The sequence below is a fragment of the Toxorhynchites rutilus genome, chromosome 3 (genome assembly GCF_029784135.1).
Source record: "Toxorhynchites rutilus septentrionalis strain SRP chromosome 3, ASM2978413v1, whole genome shotgun sequence".
Lineage (NCBI taxonomy): Eukaryota > Metazoa > Arthropoda > Insecta > Diptera > Culicidae > Toxorhynchites > Toxorhynchites rutilus.
This window is the reverse complement of record NC_073746.1, coordinates 43534876-43556915: the sequence shown is the minus strand read 5'-3', so window position 1 is coordinate 43556915 and position 22040 is coordinate 43534876. Positions and strand designations below refer to the sequence as shown.

At 38.1% G+C, this 22040-nt stretch overlaps 1 protein-coding gene across 8 annotated transcripts in view; it reads left to right on the top strand.

Annotated features, from left to right (window-relative positions):
* The window catches only part of LOC129775606 (embryonic polarity protein dorsal-like), a 65490-nt gene that overhangs the window by 11000 nt on the left and 32450 nt on the right, over positions 1-22040 (top strand). For 3 of the 8 annotated variants that reach the window (XM_055780554.1, XM_055780549.1, XM_055780550.1), the window contains one exon: positions 9079-9375. The exons of 2 other annotated variants lie outside the window; for them this stretch is intronic. In XM_055780554.1, coding sequence (XP_055636529.1) covers positions 9348-9375 — 28 coding nt within the window. In that variant the 5' untranslated portion in view covers positions 9079-9347. Of the gene's footprint in view, positions 1-1859; positions 2172-8878; positions 8975-9078; positions 9376-22040 lie in introns of those variants that run through there. 3 more of the 8 variants (XM_055780551.1, XM_055780552.1, XM_055780553.1) reach the window with 3 other exon arrangements.

Genomic DNA, 22040 nt, shown 5'->3' with positions numbered 1-22040 from the left:
AGATGCATTCTAAAATAATATTCGAAGTGGTAAACAAGTGGATTGCATAATATGATTGCGTAGTTCTACGTCGAAAATATACGGTCGTGTCCTAGATACAACCCCTTAAAATTTTTTTTGATGGGAAAAACTCCTGAATAATCAATGCAGTGGTTGACGAAATGTTTTTCCACTTCTGCTCCTTCGAGAATAACAGTTTATTGGTGGTTTAGTGAATTTAAAATGGGCCGTACAAGCACCGCAGATGCACCTCGCTCTGGAAGGCCAAAAGAGACTACGAATCCAGAAATCGTAAAACAACTGCATCGACTCGTTTTGAACGATCGTAAAGTTACGCGAGTTTGCGAAGGCCGTAAGCATTTAAAAAAAAACAAATGCGATACATTTTGGACATGACAAATCTATCCGCGCGATGGATGCCGCGTTCGCTGATCGTCGACCAAAAACAGCGGCGCGTTGATGATTCAACAGCCAGTTTGGCGTTGTTGAAGCGTAATCAAGTGGACTTTTTTCGACGTTTTGTGACAGTGGATGAAACGTAGATCCATTACCACAATCCTGAGTCCAATAGGCAGACTGCAGAGTGGCGCTGAGGCATATTTTGAAGACTTAGACGTTTCGTACTACAGAAAAGGAATCGAAATGTTGGAAACTACTTATACCAAGTGTATTGCCCTCGAAGGAAACTATGTTGAGGAATACATACAGCTTTTCCCAAAAACGATTGTTTTCCATTTAAAATCCCGAGACATTTCAGTCCATGTAGTATATTAAACATTCGGATAAATGTTACACTCATCATATTTAATGTTACATTCTAGCAAATGTTACATTTGAATAAATTTTCATTTGGGTAAAGTATGCATTTGGATAGATTTACATTCGTTGAATGTATTTCGGATAAATGTTATACAATAATCTCTTGAACCCGTGACCTTATAGAGCCTTTGCTCTGGAAGCTGCCTAAAATCCATCACACGTACGTTACACAGATCATAAATAAGCAACCTTGGTACCTCGTTAGAATATTGGTTACAATATCCGAGCGACTGTTTTGACCAGTGAGTTCAGCTTCAGCGCAAGCCTTAACAAAAGTATAAATATTCCTAGACGTTGTTATTATTGCGAACAGCACTGTATACGACACGTGCCACTTCTAATGAACTTTCCCGTGCTTCCGATTAATGTAGCATATCTGGATAAACCCCCAGAATCTGTTCCTCTCATTTGCTTTATCAGTGTTAATCTGAACACATCGATAGAGGCCTCCCCAGCCTCATAAATAAACCACCAGTGCTGGAAATCCCATACACACTACCTCACTATCAGAACCTACGAACTTACCTCTTTAATGTTCCTCCCGTCACCTGCGAGATGAGTCAATACAACCACCAACCGGTCGTCCAGATCAAAATAGCCCACTTCTGGGGCTCAACACGCCGCGCTGTGACCCGTTATCGCTTCGCTACTGCACGTTTAGGTAAAACCCGAAGCGTAGGGTTTTTCCCATTCATGAAATTTGCGGCCGTCGGTGTATGTGTCCTGGCTCGTTCAGCGGACGTCACTACTGGGCAGCTTTTTAACCGCCGCATACATAAGCGGACCGCGCGCAATCGACTCGGCAGCTGTGGGAGGAAGCATGCGCACATCAATATGTTTATCGTGTATTTGCACTGAAATACCTTTTACATTACCGTACAGTGAGTGATTGCCATAACGCCATTTCACAAACACAACCTCGGCTGTGGTGTTACGTTATGGAACGCGAATCAGCATCCGCGACGACACCAACACTGTCCGGGAAGTGTCGTCGGTAATCGCGACGTAGATCACGATCACTCTCAAATCGACACAAGAGTACACAAGCACGGGGTTTGTTTTTAGTTTGCTTTCATAAATTTGCGATTCGCCACCCCGCAGTATCAAACCGAGCGCGGTTCTAAATTGTTGTGAACCCTAGAATCAATTAACACAACAGAATTCGTGCAATTAGACGAAACGTGTGGCGCTATCGCGTTGAAGAATTGAAGATAGTTACTATAAACACAGTAGACTAATTGAAGAAGATAGTGAATCGAAGAAGATATCGAGAGTGAAAGTGTGCAACAGACTTTAGCTGATCCTTTGATGTTCACAATCAATGTTGGCTGGACAGCTCTGAAAAATGTCACGTAAGATGATTTATATCCTCTTTTACCACGTTGTTTGTTTTGTTTTGAGCTAAGTGATTTGAAGGCCATTCGGATGTGTTTTTAAGCATCTAAGCATTGGAAATCATTCGCGCAAAACGTGATCACCCGGTTTTTGTTTTGTTTCCTCTGTGCTTCTTTTCGATTTTTGTTTTGTTCATTCCAAGTAATTCGATCCACACGCGCCCGCTAATTTTGGTTACTGCGAATCGGCGGCGGCTAACAGCGATATGTTGCGTTGTGTCGGTTAAATAATGGTTGAATATGAACAGTAGGAAATGTGTTTGAATCACAGTGAGCGGGTTTAGTTTGATACCGGTTCCGGTACAAAGACGAGCGATTGATGGAATATTGAGCCTTGACTTACTGCACCGGATTCGGAATATTATGACGACAAAAAATATTGCCAGGAAAACGATTTCTAGTAAGAAACGGCAAAATATATTTGCGGTTCTGTGGAATAAATTTACATTTTTTATCATTCTGCTACGCAATCGAGTTCATGAATCCCGTCCGGTAGGTTTCAATTTTTTCTCATGTTTGCTTAAGTGTTTGATTGGGTTGGTTCAATGAAATATGTTTACGAAACGAAAATGTCCACACTTGTCCTACACCGTGGATAGGTCCACGGATAGGATATGCCCACTTGGACATGTGAAATGAATATTTTTAATGATGATGATGATGTTGAATTAAAGAGGCTTTAAACTTTTCAGTTCATTCGCCTCTAGCATATATATATTTTTAAGGAATACATACACATCTACATAAAAAAATTAAAAGCTTTAAAAACATTAAATTTAATCTGTTTTCCCTTCTCATGAATTTGTAAACATTCCCCTCACCCTTAGTTGCCCGTACTTTTCCATGAAAGTGTTATGTTGCTTGATGTGTATTTCAAACACATGTCAACGTGGACATAATGGAGTACAATCAATTTTGAAGAGGCTTGTTATGAAATTTTAATGGAAGTAACAGAGATAGCAATTTTGTGTCAGAGAATGAATCATAGAGCAGTTTGCGAGGGATGATCAATACTGTGTAGAGTTTAGTAAAAAAAATAACGTAAACTACAAAAACCACTAACTTTGAACTATTTTATTTCTGTAAAGTTACTTTATTTTACAAACAAGCGTAATTTCTTATTTTATTCAGAGCGAACTCTGGACATTCAAAGCCCAAAGCTATAAAAGTCGACGGCTCTCTAACGGCTGAAACCGCATCAATATGCGTATTAGGATTTATTTTATTAAACATAATTCTCCTTCATACCCTAAAAGGTTCTCGATAAGTTACCAAACATCCTATGTATACGAGGCGTGGTTATTAAATTCTGCGAATTACTAAACCTAAGCATTCGCAATAGTTCCCTATTAACTAGAAAACATCGATTCCAACGATGCTTCCAAGAGCTGAAGAAGCCTTGAAGTTTGGGCCACCGCTTCCTCGACAGCTTCTAAGCTTTGTGTTGAGATTTCATTTTTGAGACTGTTCGTGCGCAACCGTTCTCGTTCTCGGATACTTTACAGATAAAACAGATATTTAAATTCAAACACAGAATTTAACGCGAACACTTATATTTGACCAATTCGGTCGACCGTATATGTCTGAGTCTGAGTCTGAGTCTTTCTGAGTCTCATTCTGTTGTTCTATCCTGTCTACAATCAGCTGTTCTATTGAGCACAAAGCACTTGCATGTTGACAGAATGCAAGATCAAGCTTGAACCGCTCAGTCGAGGAAACGCATCTGCGACTTGCAGACATACTTCACCAAAATACCAATGAAACCAGAGTACCAATAAAATCTAAACCTAAGCAGGAATCAAAGTTTCCTTTGCTAGAGACATACAACTCGATATCCGGAAATAAATTTCCACACCACGTTATACCATTAACGATTTTATTAAAGGATATGTCGACTTACGAAAATTAAGTTGTATATAAAACGGAAAGTAATACGAGTTATTCGACTAGTTTCAGCGTCTGAGAATATTTAGTTTCATTTCAAAATAAATAATATCAAATATAAATAAAGTAACTTCACATCAGGCCTATTTTTGATGTAGGACTACGTCTTTCATTAAGGGTGTCAAATCAGAAAACAGGTCACGTTTTTATGAAACAAAATTAACGCTAATAACTATTTTAATTGCTACGAACAGATTTTGGCGGTCGATTTTACCAGTCGAATCGGAAATTCTCTAAAATTTGTTTGATATGCAAATACATTGCAAAGGTGTGTAAAGTGTCTAAAATGATGAAAACTAAAGCATTCCCATTTTCCCACTCATTTGTTCTGTCCATTTGTGTGCTTACCTAACCGTGGTGTCAATAACGGGCAAGTTATGCACCCGCGAGAATAGAAATAACGGAGGGGATAACTGAAGAAAATTTTCACTTTCCTTTTGGTGGTCATCGAAACAAAACCGTAACCGGCGAGCATCGAGCAAGAATGAATTGTCTTTCTCATTCTGCTTATTTTGTGCCATCTTCGTTTTCCCTCGCTATTTTTTCCCACAGCCATAGTTCACTCGCTGTGGATCTGGCATTGCATTCAACACATCGAGCCGAGCCATAACAAAGCAGGCGTAAATATAATGTTTTTCGACACATTATGTTGGGAAAAATTAAGCTGGGCTATCATCGCCGGCAATTTTGTTGAAAGAAATGAGCGCCATTGTGGCAGCCATTTGTGGCTAGCTTCCACCTTCACCTTAATTTATGCAGGTCCAATGCGAATGAATAACGCAACTTCGCTTATTTTAGTTAACCTTTTGTATTTGCTCTCGTGCGCGTCGGCCGATGCTACAATTTCATAGTTTTGTTGACGGTTTTGACCGAGAATTCTCTCGATGCATCTGAGTGTTACCGTGGGCGTTCTCTGTAAAATGTTTGTTTGGTGCTGGTTGAATGGCGATGCACGGAAGATGTCTGGAGATATGATACCACTGGGGCATCACTTAACAGCATGAAGCACGATACTTGATCAGGTTGACCAAACGTACCGTTTTTTGTCCTATTTTGATTGTCCCGTTTTTTTTATAAATCTGTACCGTATTTTGAGTATAAAGTATAGAATAAAAAATACTTATTCCAATGTCATTATTTTCAACATATTTATCCGAATTAACATCTGATTGGAATTTAGATTTAAAGTTATATTATGCTCAGTGTTTTCGTATTCATGTATAACAATTGAAAAGTTTTTGTGATTTCATCGGTGAATATTATACTAAATTGCCTGAGCATAGTAATACACGATTCATTTCTCTATGACCTTCTATCTAGAGGTTTAGTATGTTTTGACGGATTGCATTAGTAAATAACTTCCTGTTCATACAGATGAAAACATTTCGTTTTCATTGAATTAATTGGATAAACAGGTGGAGCAAAGATTCCGTGCCAATTATGAGTCATCAGTAGCGAATATTTTGAGACATGGAACACGTAAATATTTTTTTCCTTAAATTTGGCTTCAAGCCGCATTACCCCAATTTGAACCCCCATCCCCTATTTTTAAACGCGATTTTATAATTTTTATATGAACAATATCCAAATGATGTAACCGCTGTTCATATTTCAAACAGAACTTATCTATTTACGTTGTTCAATGACAGACAGCGCTAGGTCCGTTTCTTCGAACTTTCATCCATACACACAACCTCGAGTAACAAGTAACCTCAATTCGTCTAAAGCCATGCGCATCGCCGACGAGCTGGAAGCCTTTTTGAATGAGCACAATTGATTATTAAAATACACATGTTCAAATTGCAAAATGACAATCACGCTATTGTCATCAATTCTGATAAAACACCAGCTGGAGAGGAGCGCACTGAAATAATAGTAGGTGGCGCGATAGATTGTGATCCGAAGAAAAAACAATAATCCGGAATTGATCGTTCATACACACGAACGACTGCGATTCATAGGACACAATTGAGAAAAGCGGAGTTAGGAAGACCCTGCCTTGCGAGACGCTATCATGAGCAAAGCCGACACAGTCTCTGCTATTGCTGGACCAAAACGTAATGCATTGTCATGACATTAAAGCGCGTTCCACCTATTGCTGGATGTATTCGGTTGATTCGAAAAAGAGAGGATTACACACATTTTTAGTTTGTTTAAATACGCCCTAAGGAAATTGATAGTGTAATTTCCTCAAAAAAGTCGAGAATTCTGATCAGCTACTCACGGGTATTCTGAAATCTGATAGAGGCAGAGCTACTCGAACGGATCGAAATTCCGCATTCTATAATCCGTTCGACTCAGGTTCAATCGAGTTGTGCAAATATGGCAACCTTGCCGTGTAATTCGACATAGATAATTTTGTGTTGCGTGTTCCATTTCTGTAAATCAAAACTGGTAATTGATATTCGGATGAAATAAACACGCTTTTCAAACCAAACAAATTAATGAAAATTAGCTCTACACATCGAATATGTGTCCTATGTAAATAGTAACACATTCTTTTTTGCAAGTGGCGAATGATCTTGAACGAAAATTGTGTCCGATTATGATTTCATTTTATGGATAAAGTTTTGGTGGAAATGCAAGGAATACTAATAAAAAAAAGCTGAGGCCATACCATACAATTTCCACCAATGAGACAGAATTTGAGCAAAATGAGTATTGATTTCCATTATCTCACTTTTCTACTCTACGACAAAAAACATATTGCTTTGCATTAGAAACATGTCAGTTATGTTAAAGAAATACCTGCATTGAATCTGGAAACATCATACAAATTTCTGTTCAATGAATGAACTGATTCGTTCTTTTTATGGGTCACATTCGATTTATTTTAAAGATCGTTAAAACATTTCAACACACTTAAAATTCATTAGTTATGTTTTTTTAACACTTAACCTACCACGAGGGGTCAAAATGACCCATTTTAAACTTTTTGTCAAAATTTTCTTGCAAATTACACTGTCACAACATCATTTGCCTACACTACTTTTTTTAAAACATACATCGAATGTATTTTTCTATGTTTACTCTTCGTGTTATTTTTTTTACTGAGAAATATATGTCATTTGACTCGTGCAAACATTGATATGATGGGGGTCTTCGTAGCTACATTGGTTGCGCGTTCGCTTAGTAAGCGATCGATTGTGAGTTCAAAACTCAGGGCCCTCATTGACCATCTTTGTGTTGTTACAGAATAACTACGTCCACAGCGATGGAGATCGGCGATGGGCGATCGTGGATCATAAGCGATGGAGATCGATCGGGCTGCTGTTCTATGAATAGCTCAACAATGATCATATCAACTGTCTCCGCTGTCCGGTGGTCTAACTGGATAATGGAAGAACAGAAGGAACACTCTTACGCCTAAATGGCTACTGTGTTTATGTACCATATGCAATAGTATAGAAGAAATATTCTTACGCCGAAAAATGGCAACTGTGTAATGTTCTATTTATAGATATGATAAGCATGAGACGTGTGCACGATTAAAATTGGGCTCTGTTTCAGCTAAATGCTAATGAGCCTAAAATAAACAAATGGGATGAAAAAAACATTGATATGATATCAGAAAGATTTGTATGTTTGGTTGTGATACAAAACCAAAACCATTGAATGAATAGTGAATAATTCAAATTAATTGTATTGTTGACTATCCAAGCGAGCTAACAGTTACCATTTCAAACTACAGTGCTATTTTGCGTTTCAAAAATGGTAATTTAATTATTTTGCTAGTAATTGTTATCCCAAAATGTCTATATATAAAGGTGAAAGATGGTATGCCTCGTTTCTTAACAAAACTATATAAAACGAGTCATTGTTCACTAACTATTCATAAAGGGTCACTTGACCCTCTGTGGTAGGAATAGGTATACATGAAACATCGGTAGGTTTAGTGTTAACACTCGAATTATTCACTAGAAATAATTTATATGGCAGAACAACGTTCGCCAGAGCAGCTAGTTTTATGATAAGATTTCCAAAAATCATAATCTTCTTTGTCCTTCTAAGAATGTTTAATTGTTTGGTTTTATCCTTGGTATCATCCATTTAGTAAAATTCTTCGAAAATTATTATAATCAATATACATAAAAATGAATCGCCAAATGTGTTTCTCACTGCAAAACTCGAGAACAGAAATGCAATGTAATATTGGGAACATTATTTTGAAAAATCTGGGAATTCTGTATGGAATCCTAAAATCAGTAATCTGTAAGTACAGATTCTTGATTATAAAAAGCATGAAAAATCTGTATAAATGCACATTATTCTGTAGATATGGTAACCCTGCCGGTCGGTTTCAATTTTTTTTTGTTTGATCGAATAGACAAACCATAAAATCAAATTACCGGTTCATTGAACCTCCTGATAGGCTCCCAACTCATCTATTCTCAAAACAATTTAGCAGCTCTATCACCAACGATCAACCCACCGCCCACTGTCACAAACCTGGAATATGCATGAAACGAAAGCTTGTTTAGCTGCCTGCTCCTCTCATTCTTTCACACACTTGCACCACCAATGCCATGCTATACCATCTCGGCCAATGTGTTTTATTTTTAGTTTTATCGCTTTCCAGTTTTCGTATGATCGACACTCTTCTTCCTCGTATGTTTATACACCCGCAAAGCACATCCACAGACACTGTGATGTTGATCATGTGTAGAAAACAAGTTCCACAACTCGCAACCACCACTCGATAGGGGAGATTAATCCCCTCAATTTGATCTCGTTACAATATGTTCCAGCTTCACGGCTGCGGCAGCAACAGCAGTCTTAGTACGGCTTTCAATGGTTGCAGTGTTTTTTTTCGCCATGTTAGTTTGTTGTTTTATTTCGCTCGCCATTGCAATCGATTCAAATTTGCTCCCAATGATTGTTTCTCGCGTTCAATAATGATTGTTATTGGTGTTTCTTCCAGAATCTGTGTGAGGTGTGTCTTCAGTTGAGCGGAGACGAACCTGTTTTGGTGGTGATGGCAATTGTGATAGTTCAGTAGAATCAAGTGACACCACTGACAACGTAGCACAGGCATAGTATGCCCTCTGAATTTCTCTGTGATTTGAATTTTGTGGAACTGTTGTTTGTATTTCAACTTTGTGATTACGTCGTTATTGAACATTGAAAGAGATTATTGTACGGGATTTTGTACTACTACAAGTGTCAAACCAGGTGGAAAAGAAACTCAACATGGATCTCAAAAGCAACATAGTTGAAGGTACGTGTTGCAATGCCAAGTTCGATAGGAACTTTCTCGCTTTCACGAATTCCAATCACGTTATAACCACCCGCTCGCACTACAAGTATCGGTTGCATCTCTTGATTGTAAATAGTGTGTTTGAGTTCAAGTTTTGTTATGGAAATGTATTGGTTTAGCCGCGGCTAAAGCGTTAAGCGCAGTCGCCCACTTGTAAACAAATTACTAACCTTGATCTTCGCAAGTTTGCTTTATTATTCTCAGTTTACCGCTAAAGCCAAACACAAGAACCGTTCTGTTATACTGGTTCGCATGACGGTAGGAAAACTCTCCCCACAAAGGATGACAGCTAAGCTAATCTAGACTGGCAATATTAACAGAAAGGCCTTCTGTTGAGAAGAGCGCAAAACGGAGATAAGTGTGTGTATATTTAGTTGCTTCAAGCCATCGATATATGAATATTTGTGTGCGTACGTGCGTGCTTCATAACCCGTACGTAAAAATAGTGCATCTTCGCTGCGCTGAAACCCCATTGCATTTGCTCCCGTGTGCATTGGCCCTGTAACGATGCAACAATCGCCTTTTTTTAATGCTATGATTGAGGATTGTTTGGTGTTGCAAATTATGCAGTCGTAATGATAAATATAAACAAGGAGGGGAGAAAGCGGGAGGGAATATTTAAGCTAGGGTATTGGTAATTAATCTCTGCTGAGGCAAATATTCAGACTTTTTCCAAGCAGTTAACATTGTTTGTTTTCTGTCATCAATGCATTGAACTGACGCTATGGTGAAGCAGGTGTTAAGGTTGTGCATCAAAAAATTATTTGAGAAATACCAAGTTATTCAATAAGTTATATGAGATTATTGATTTATTTGGGCTCGCGTGCCAGTCGCAAAACTGCTTCCAACTAGGATTGCATTTGCGCTAATCTTGATCATAATGAAGCAGTGCTACACTTTTCGATGTTGATGAGATTAACAGTTAGAGTTTATTTCGTTTATTTAGTCACCAAGAAAGTAAATGTCGTTCTGAAATTTTGTATGTGATTTGGCTCGTTTGCCAGTACAAAACCCCTCTCCACTAAGGATAAAGCGATAAACAAGCGACTTGAATTAAACTGCAGCGTAGTGCTACGTCAACAATGCGGTCGTGTCTTGAACACAACCTCCTATAATTATTTTTAAATTCAATGCTAGTGTTGGTCAAAATATGCCTCCTGTTCATCGTTCCAAACCTTTAAGGTGGTCTTTTTGATTTTGATATCAAAATGATCACTTTCAAAACGCGCAAAACTCAAACGTTCCTCAGTACCTATACATGTTTGCCAGTCATGCATCATTGACCGGAAAAATTAGATTCGGCGAATACGTCGCATGTCATTGCAGTCTTCGTTCTAGCATTTTGATGGTGTCCTGGAAGATGAAAGTGCAATAGCGCGGAGCATTGCCGTGCTGCAACCTAATTCGTTCGTATCTCTTACCCCCATTCTGGTTATTTTCCGAACATGCATCGTGTTGTAGGTGTTGCGATGATCATTTACAATTTTGCTGACTACCGAAGCTCAAAGTACACAAATGCTCTCCGATTTCACCAAAAGCAGAGGTGCGAACGATTTTTTTATGCCACGTTAATTTTTCCATAGAAATTCTCGAAATTTCTTTCATTTCTTTTAACGAACAACAGCGATTTGGTACATGAAAAACCCGGCATTCATGTTTCTTAACAACACAATTTTAGGAATTTCTTTGGGATTTTCCATCTATTCCTCTATAATTTTTTAAACATTTACTGGGAATTTGTGTTTTTAGAGAAAATGCTTTATTTATCATCTAAATTTATATTATCGTCTCCAAAATAGGCCTCTTCTGAAGCAATACACTTTTTCCAACGTACAATCCAGTTATCGAAACTATTTGTTTAGCTGTATTCAGGAATTGCCCTCAGTTCACGCAGCAATTTTTTTATGTCTTCAATGCTGTCAAAATGGGTCCCACGAAGCGATAATTTTTCGGTTTCGGAGACACCGAAAAAAATCATATTTCCGCCAGTAATTATGCGTTAGATGAACGTGGAATCAAAATTTGATCGTTCAAGCATGTCTTCAGTCACTTGATCGCGATAAAAACATCATAGGAAATCGAGCTCTTTTGGCACTAGTCGTGCTGTGACTTTACTCATGCCCAAAACATTAACCAAGATACGACGAACGGTCTCGTGCGAGTTTTTTGATTTACAATCTAGCTCGCTCAAACTTAAATAACCATTTCCGAGCACCATTCCTTTTACTTTGTCGATGGTTTCGTCAGTGGAAGAGGTGAATGGTCGACCTTGACGTGGCAAATCGTTCAAGATGTAAGTGTTTTCCCTCTTGTACCGATGCCCATGAATCGATATTTACAAATTTTGTAAAAAATTTGCCTGTTTTTCTAATTCCAATTCAATTTGAGATATTATTCTACTACTTTTTTTGGTTCGACGACCGAGAAATGCTTATTTGCGTAGTTTACAATCAACATAATTCTCTAACCATGGAATGATTGTTATTTCATAGCTTGTCGGTCATGAATCTAGCGAAACTACTCCACATGCCGAGTGTTTAGCAGAGTGTTTAACGCAAATCTTGAAAATCGCATTAATAATTTGGATTTTTTGATTTGCGGAATTCTTCCAGCCAAGTACTCTTTCGATTTTTGCTAATCTATACATATAAAAGTGGATTTCTGTTTGTCTATCTGTCTGTCTGTCTGTCTGTCTGTCTGATTCTTATGGACTCGGAAACTACTGAACCGATCAACATAAAAATTGGTATGTAGGGATTTTTGGGGCCGGGGAAGGTTTTCGTGATAGTTTGAGATCCCTCCCCCCTCTCTAAGGCGGGGCTGCCTTACACATGAAACACCAATTTCTGCATTACTCGAGAATTATGCAAGCAAATGAAATCAAATTAGGCATATTGAGGTTTTAGGGTGCAATGAATGTTTCTATGGTGATTATACTCTCCATCCTCCCTCTCTAAGGGGTAGCCGCCATACAAATGAAACACACATTTTTGCATTACTCGAGAATTATTCAAGCAAACTGAACCAAATTTGGCACGTGGAGGTTTAAGGGTGCAATAAATGTTTCTACGATAGTTAGACTCTCCACCCCCTCTCTTTGAAGGGGGCTGCCATACAAATGAAACATATTTCTGCATTATTCGAGAATTAATCAAGCAAATGAAACCAAATTTGACATGTGGAGGTTTTAGAGGTGGAGGTGAATAGACACTCCTCCCCTATCTCTCTGAGGGGGGGGGGGGCTGCCATACAAATGAAGCATATCTGCATTATTCGAGAATTAATCAAGCAAATGAAACCAAATTTGGCATGTGGAGGTTTTAGGGTGCAAAAAATGTGTCTATGGTGGTAAGACTCTCCCCCCTCTCTCTAAGGGGGAGCTGCCATACAAATGAAGCACAAATTTCTGCATTACTCGAGAATTAATCAAGCAAATGAAACCAAATTTGCCATTTGAAGGTTTTAGGGGGCAATAAATGTTTTTACGGTCGTTAGATACTCCTCCCTCCTCTCTTAGGGGGGCTGCCATACAAACGAAACACAAACTTCTGCATAACTCGAGAACTAATCAAGCACAATTTTTGACGTGAGGGTTTTTGGGTATGAGAAATGTTTCTATAATGGTATGACACCCTCTTCCTCCTCTGGAATGGAGAGGGGGTCCCATAAAAATATTATACATATTTCAACCAAAAATATTCCAACCAAACATGCTCTGAAAGAAAAAGGAAAAAGGGATTCGGAAAATTAAATTCCCATATGTTCTACAACTACATAGTGACAAGTGCTGTTAGTCCATTTTATGTTTGCGCTAGCGAAATTGATCTTTGTTCGAAACTGGAAATGGATTTTAGTGTGATGAAACACACTCATATATCTTCTTCTATCTATACCAAAGTAAGGAGCGCTGGATGTGTTGATAAGAGCAGAAGGAATTGTCCGATTTAGAGCTGTCTTTATTCTATCATATTTTCTGTATAAAACATTTATGTAACATTATGTAACATTATGTAACGGAGAAACATGTTATTTGCAAGTGATTTAAAAATCTTGGACGAGAATTGTATCTGAAAATAATCTTATAATATCAGTATATGATGAGTTTTGTTATAAATACTAGGAATTTTATAGTAAAAGGTAAATTCAACTGGGTCGAACAGAAGAATTTTTTGATCGGCTCAAGATGTTTAGATGTGGAAAAAGCAGTTATAAATAATGGGTGGAGTACTCTGGAATACCATGCACTAAATCTTTCATAAACAGATCAGATAGTACTAGATGGATGTTGTCCGATATAATTTGTTTTCTCAAAAAATGCACCTAATGCACTTGCTGATTTATTTCCGTACATTATAACTGCGCAATTCTATCATGATTGTCGGATACTAAAAGTTATCTTACCGCATCATATTTTCTGTACATCCATTCTTCGATGAAAATTAATCACCCCTGGCCAGGATCGAAGCATCTGGTGTTGCACTCGAACGAAACCAGGAAATTACCAAAAGTGTTGATTTACCGTAAAGTCGATTAGTATTATTTCATCCGCTCACAAGTGGAACGGCGGTTGGCTCGATTTATATTTACATTACGGCCATCGTCGACGTATTCACCGCACCACCGTACTGGATTAATTATTGCCCCTTTATGACGGTAAAAACAGTCCAACAAAACCGTAAGAATTACTCCTCTGTCATGATCCAACCAACCAAGAGCTTCGCTACACTGATGGCCACTGATCCTCTTGTGTTGACAACACTCGGTTCAACAAAAGGGAAGAAGAAACTAGCAAAATCACCGACCGATCAGTTTTGGATGCAGCTGCACGCGAAAGGCCAACCTTGCCATCGGTACCATGTCCCAGGATACTAAACTTCTAGCGAATGACAAAAACAACTATCGCGATGACGTTTCGCCGCGGGGTGATTTTCACGTAACAACAACGATCGCACGCGACGCGATGCGTAGCGTTGAACTTGATCGTGATCTCGAAAGCGAATGTTCACATCTGACACTGACACAGCTGCCGGACAGTGGATTGTGGTGCATCGCTGCACGCCACAGTTGTGAGTAAACAAAGGGCTTTATAGTGTTTTAAAAACTCGGCAATAAACAGATCACAATATTTTATAATGATGCGTGCAAACATACCACTGTTGTTGTGGTTTTGCAAAATGAGCGCCAGGAAGACACACAAGTGCCATATAAGTGGTATGATCGTCTGTTACTGAGCTTCTCTTCCAGCATCACATTGGGAAATAAAACCACCGTAAAATTTTGATTTATGGTTCGGCAATCAATCGAACGCTATTTACAGCCCGATTGGTGTTGGCCACGTGCTGTCGGGTTGTTGAACGACACCGAACCGTGTGGGGGCGACAAACACGCAATCAATCAACGCATAAATAGTGCTGTAGGATTCCGTTGGCAGAGAGCAGCGGGATCCTCCGTCCATTTCCCTCCGTTCGTCTATGGTAATGTAATAATTATTTGTCGGTACACACAAAAAAATAGTTCAATTGGAGAATAAGTTCCGTTTGATGTGGATTAAAAGGACAATAGATTGTGAACCTCTCTCGCGTTATAACTACTGAGTGGCATTGAACTGTTTTCCCCCCGTCTGTCATCGGGAAAAGAAAGTGCATTAGCATTCGTTATGATCATAAAGCATTTTACAGTGTCACAAGTTGTTTTCCCGCGTTAACGAATACCCAAGTGTGTGATTTATTTTACAACCAGACAAATTCCTTCCAGGGTGCACATTCTTTGGCGGCAATTAAATCATGTTCCTTCCTACTATTGCGTTGCTGCAGCTGATGCAACTGGGGATAGTGCAGCACTCTCTCGAGAAAGTGTTTACTGTTGGAACCCTGGTGTTCTCTTTGTGCTTAGGATGATTAAAATATTTCTACCTAAATCGCTGGGGAGAACGTGAAGTATCACAGTAAAACATGAGCAGCTGCAATTCGGTGTATAGTTTTGAGATATTGAAGCATCATGCCCGAAGTTTCAAGCATTTTGCAACACTTGTTGTTACATGAACCGGAGCGTATCTGTTTCACCATCACACGTCCAGGACAATTTAGCTCCTTATAAAGGTTGTACACTTATTAGAGTGCCCATATAATTTTTTTTGAAATTTTCACTCATTTATAGAGTTGCTGAGGACCTAAACATATCGATGACTCGTGTTATAAAATTTTTACCAATGATTTTTTTAATGACCAATGATACCAACGAATTACCCAATTCCGACCAGAAACAGCGTCGCATTCACATTGCTGAGTAGCTGTAGGACTCTGTCCGCGACGTGAAAACTAAAGCTCAATCATCCCAATGGATGCTACTAAGCTACGATTGAGGAGATAAAGACGATGTCGAAACGTTCGTAAAATGTATAATATCAGATGAGGATTACTTCCAAGAGGACAAAATAGATATTCATAAATGAATGAATATGTTTTGAAAAAACACAAAATTCTGGATATTTTTTTATCGTTTGTCCAGTTTTTATCATGTGTCCTTATTCTTTCATTTTGTGGTCGAGTTTTTTCGTACATCCGAATTTTTTTTTCGCATGTTTGCATTTTTTCGTATAGTGGGATCTTATCGTGTTTCCGGATCCAATCGTTTGTCTTGATTTTTATGTGTGTCTTTTTTTTTTCATGTGGCGGTTTTTTTTTGCGTGTCCGGTTTTTTGGGATCTTTTCACAATTTCTTCTGCCTTTTTGAGTGGCTTGGTATCTATAGCTGGTTCGGTCGCTTCCAAACTCCAGCCAAAGTGTCCGAGGTCGTTTATTTCTACTACAACGAAACCGAGATCCTCCTTAATTTTTCTGATCATTCTATTCTTCATTTCGTTTCACTCTCGAATGAACTAGTTCATGTGTTCTTGTAATTGAACCGTAATCCATATTTTCGGGTATGAGCTAATAATTTTATTTGAATTTATCTTCTTAATAATTTTCTATAGTACGCATATCCAGAAGAGAGTTCATTGAAGAAATTTTGGCGAACTGGACTGACTTTAACAGTATGTTGTTTCAAATGTCTAGCTAATTGGAAATGCTTATATGAGCAGCAAACATGCTCAGAGATCTTTTTTATAAAATGCAATATAGTTTTGAATTTCTTCCTAAGTGTTTTGGATGTTTCCTGATTGTATTACCTGGAAAAGATTAACGAAGCGTCTTTAACCAATTTGCTACAATGAATTCAATATCTTTATCACTATTGCGGGACCGAGCACACAGAAAGTCATAGGAACATGCATGGGTCATGCTACAGTAAACGTTCGGTAACTGGATGAGAAAGTAAGTCCAGTTATCGACATTCACTTGCTAACTAAACCGTAGGGTGCCAATGAATGTAAGGGATAAAATCGACCCTAAAATTTCAAAAAGTTATCCAATACAAAATGTTCAAACCCACGAAAAAACATCCTATGCAAAATCTCAGCTCAATCGGACTAAAGGGAGAAAAGCGGTGCAAAGTGGTCAAAGTTTGAGTTTTTTGAAAATCGAAAAATCACCCGAGGGGGAAGTAAAAAAAAATGTTGATGCCAAATGTCTTAAAATTGCATGAAACGTCTAGAGTTGCTGTCATCTCGAAAAAAATATTTGTCAAAAATCGACAGGCTAAGGAGACCCTCTCGAAGGCTACACGACACGAGAGTTGAGACAAAAACAAATAAAATCAATTCAAAGTGCTACGGAGTTTGCTATTGGAGTTTTCGTTACTGTCTTCTGATTTGCGGTGCGATCATTATTTTTTGAATTATTCATCATCAAAGCAGAAGGGATGATTTCTTTCAAGCAAAAATATCTCTGTATTGAAAGGTCCTACAGAAACGGGTTAGGAATCAAATGAAAGCGAGCTGATAAGGTTAATTGGATTTGCGGTTAACCTATGAAAACAAAAAAGTGTTGATACACAGGAACATAAGTAAATTGATTTTTTATTTCTTCCCGATATTGTTGTTCTCTACATCCACAAACAGCTAGATAAAAATATTATCGAAGAATATTCCAGAACCTTAAAAGTTGTAGTTTTAAAATGATGTAAATTGATTTTTCACGAAGTTACATCATTTCAAAAATCCCTTTAAAATGTCGACTCTGTACACTCTGTTCCTCTAATTTTTATGTCGAGTTCAGTTCAATTCATTCACACCAATAAATGAACGAATGAACTATGAAACCAGAAAAAAATGTCCAGAATTCATATCAATGAATGAATGAATGGAAATTTAAAACTGTTATACATGTAAGCATGGTGCAAACATTTTTGTCTATTAATTTTTGATTTATATTAAATACGCGGTATTCATTAACTTTAATCACGATCTGAGTATCGAATGTTCAAGGCCTGTATCAATTGTTCCTGAATAGTTCTTCTGGTAAATTCTGCTGAAAATCGAAGGTATAATCGACATTCCTTAAAATTTCTCGAATGTTTATCTGAGTAAAACCAATCAGTCATATTTAAGTTATGAACAAAATATTTTTTCCTTATTTTCATGGATGTATGCACTAATTTTACTCGTTTTATAAATCAAATGTTTTCTTTTAAACACATGTTACATTGAGTGTTATTCAAAGAATATTCTATCTGGATTCCCTATCGAAGATGTTCACTTCTTTTGAGGCGATTCATTTGGCAAGCCATTTTTCGATGTTTTCACGAGAACTGAACCACGGTTTTTTATTTCGTGTGGGACCCAATAACAATCTTTTTGTAGCATTCCTGTTGATTATGAACGTTTGGAAACAGTTGATCGATCAACATTTAATGCAGAAGCCACTTCTGATTGTGTTCAGAATAGATTTTCATCAAGCAATGATTTCAATTATTCATCTTTATACTTTTCTGGTGCCCGAAATATTTTTCTGTACCCGTCTGGAGCATGTCCACCGTAAGCTTCGACAAGTGAACGAGGACTGTCAGTTGGACTTTTCTTTAAATTATATTAAAGAAAGTATTGCTTCCTGCAAATGTGCTGTTTTTGGCGCAAAATTTTCCATTTGCAGTACGATAAAATATATGTATGTACTCCTCAGACTAACGACAGTCTGTAAAAAATACATTGGTATACGTGTGCTGCCAGTATATTAAATTCACACACACTTCCAATTTTTTCGATAAGATTATTCGCCATAAAACTATTTTGGAGATGAAGCGAGACGGAAAAAAAAGTTGTGTAGACCTGATAAAACTTCTTAGGGCTTCTTAGGGGAGTAGGGGCTGCCATATAAATGAAACTCAGATTTCTGCATTGCTCGAGAATTAATGAAGCAAATGAAACCAAATTTGACATGTGGAGGATTTAGAGTGCAATAAATGTTTTTACGGTAGTGAGACACTCCACATCAAGCACAATTAGGGATGTGAGGGTTTTTGGGTATGAGAAATGTTTCTATGATGGTATGACACCCCTCCAAACATGACAATTGAAAATTTTCGGAAAACTCTGAAAGAAGAAGGGAAAGTTCGGAAAATTAAATTCCCATATGTTCTACAATTACTTAGTGATAAGTGCTGTTAGTCCATTTGATGTTTGCGCTAGCGAAATTGATCTTTGTTCGAAACTGGAAATGGATTTTAATGTGATGAAACGCACTCATATATCTTCTTCTATCTATACCACAAAAAGTATTGCCGGATGTCAAAAAACAAATTTTGGGCGGGACGAAGTTTGCCGGGCTAGTATGACAATGAAAATTGTGATTTTTGGAATTTTCCATCATAAGTCAACAAAATTGAAGTTGTCGGGTCAAATTTTGCTGGTTTTGCTCGCTTTGGCGTGGAATTGCTTCATATACTAATTTTCACGATGATCAGATCAGTATTTTTGAGCTTATACTGGGCATACAGACATTCCCCCATACGATTGCTAATATTTTTTAGATGGCTAAAAATTGATAATACAGTAACGCTAGTCTAAATCGAGAGCCCTTATAAAACTTATAAAATCTTAATCTCAGCCCTTATAAAATTCTCACTTCGGTTTAGTAGTTCCTTAGTCTATTCAGAACATAAAGGGTGTGTCACGTCAAATTGCATCACGGAAAAAACGCTGTAGAAATTCGCCCAGTAGACCGATCCTTTTGAAAATTTTAGACAGTAAAATAAAAACTATTAAACAACTACAACTTTTTCAGGTTGTAGTTTTTTTTTGAACAGAAATCCATTTTCTCTTGAAGTCCGCCTCCGATTTGACAACTTTTGGGTTCTTCCGGAGGGCCTGCTTCATAATCGCCCAATATTTCTCTATTGGGACAAGCTCCGGCGCGTTGGGCGGGTTCATTTCCTTTGGCACGAAGGTGACCCCGTTGGCTTCGTACCACTCCAACACGTCCTTTGAATAGTGGCACGAAGAGAGATCCGGCCAGAAGATGGTCGGGCCCTCGTGTTGCTTCAATAGTGGTAGTGAGCGCTTCTGTAGGCACTCCTTAAGGTAAACCTGCCCGTTTACCGTGCCGGTCATCACGAAGGGGGCGCTCCGCTTTCCGCAAGAGCAGATCGCTTGCCACACCATGTACTTTTTGGCAAACTTGGATAGTTTCTGCTTGCGAATCTCCTCCGGAACGCTGAATTTGTCCTCTGCGGAGAAGAACAACAGGCCCGGCAGCTGACGGAAGTCCGCTTTGACGTAGGTTTCGTCGTCCATTACCAGGCAATGCGGCTTCGTCAGCATTTCGGTGTACAGCTTCCGGGCTCGCGTCTTCCCCACCATGTTTTGCCTTTCGTCGCGGTTAGGAGCCTTCTGAACCTTGTATGTACGCAGGCCCTCCCGCTGCTTGGTCCGCTGGACGAATGAACTTGACAAATTCAGCTTATTGGCGACATCCCGGACCGAACTTCTCGGATCACGTCTAAACTGCTTAACTACGCGCTTGTGATCTTTTCCACTGACGGAGCATCCATTTTTGCCGTTCTTCACCTTCCGGTCGATGGTTAGGTTCTCGAAGTATCGTTTTAGTACTCTGCTGACCCTGGATTGGACGATTCCCATCATCTTACCGATGTCCCGATGTGACAACTCCGGATTCTCGAAATGAGTGCACAGGATTAATTCACGACGCTCTTTTTCGTTCGACAACATTTTTCCAAATTTACGAAAAATTGACAGTGAAGCATGGCCAACGTGATCTATACACTCTTATCTGATTATAAGCGAAAGCTGAAGATATAATTCCTAAAAATTAAATTTCTACAGCGTTTTTTCCGTGATGCAATTTGATGTGACACACCCTTTACAAACTGACAAACAATTATTTTTATATATTTGATCTAAGTATTAATATTGAAAAATGACGCAAAAACAGGCTCTCGCTCAAGATCTCTTTACGTTCTAACTCAAACAAAAAGTTCCCGGAAATCGTTCAGAAAATATTCAAAATAAGAGTTTGTCTATTAGAATAGGTAATGTCTCTTCCAAGGTGGATGCATCCTCTTGATCTAATTTTAGAAATATTTTTTCAGTTGACTTTCGATCAGAACCATATTTATAATTTTATTTATTTATTTTTATTATTCTTTATTATAGAGACTTTCAGCCGTAGACTTTATAATTTTACGTTATCTCACTTTGGCTGCCAAAACACGTTTGTAGTACTTTTTCCACTTCAATAAGAAAAAAAAAGTCAAAAGTCAAAACATTTCAGAAAAAAAATTAAAGCTTTTGGAAGTTATTGCTTTCGTTCATTGTTGGCATTTCCCTCCATTTTTTGCTAATTGTTTCATGAAAACGTCTTTTCTAGAACGAATTATGGTTTGCATGAACCAATGCGGAGTATGTCTCGTCCCTTCAATAGGTGTTACCACGTTTTTAATTTTAATATGACGCGTGAAACAAATAAGTGTAACTTTAGAAGTGTTCTGTGTTAATTTATATTATTTTTACTTGTCATTGGGGTACAATGTTACCTGTTGACCAAATAAACAAATAATAACACGCTGAGTCTCGTGTCGGTCCCTAGGGACTGACGTTGAGCGTTCTAGTTTTCGATATCGATAGCATCTTGTTGTGTGTGGGCTCTTCGTTTGCTGCTGGTCTATTCGTGACCTGTTTTTTATTCTCTCAAAGTACCTTTGAACGAACACTTCTTCTGTGTTTTTAAAAGTTGTTGTCCAAATTAATCTATTTTTACGTAAATGCGAAACAAACACTCAAACTTCTAAAAGACTAGGGGGCAGCGCTGATTTTGATAATCACCCATCAATATTTTGTAATATCTTAGATTCTGCAACAGTTTACTATAAGAAACATCAATACAAAAAAAAACTATAAGAAAGGAACAAGCCTGCAATTGAACGAAAAACTGAGCGGAAACTTCGGTGAAGCAGGTATTATTTTCACTTTTCTTTATAATATACAGAATCTGAAATCGTTCAGCAAGTGTGTAGATTGAATATTGTAGTACCCAGAACGTATATCGATTCACTAACTACAGCTTTCAGCTCCAATCAATTCTAATTACCTTTCCCACGTTTTAATTATACCAAGTTTAGATCTGCACGAATATTGCTCAATATTTTCAAAACACGATGGCGCTCATTTTCCCTCTGCCGGTCTGTTTCTGGCCAGCAAAAGCCAAACATATCGATTATTTAATCCTATACAA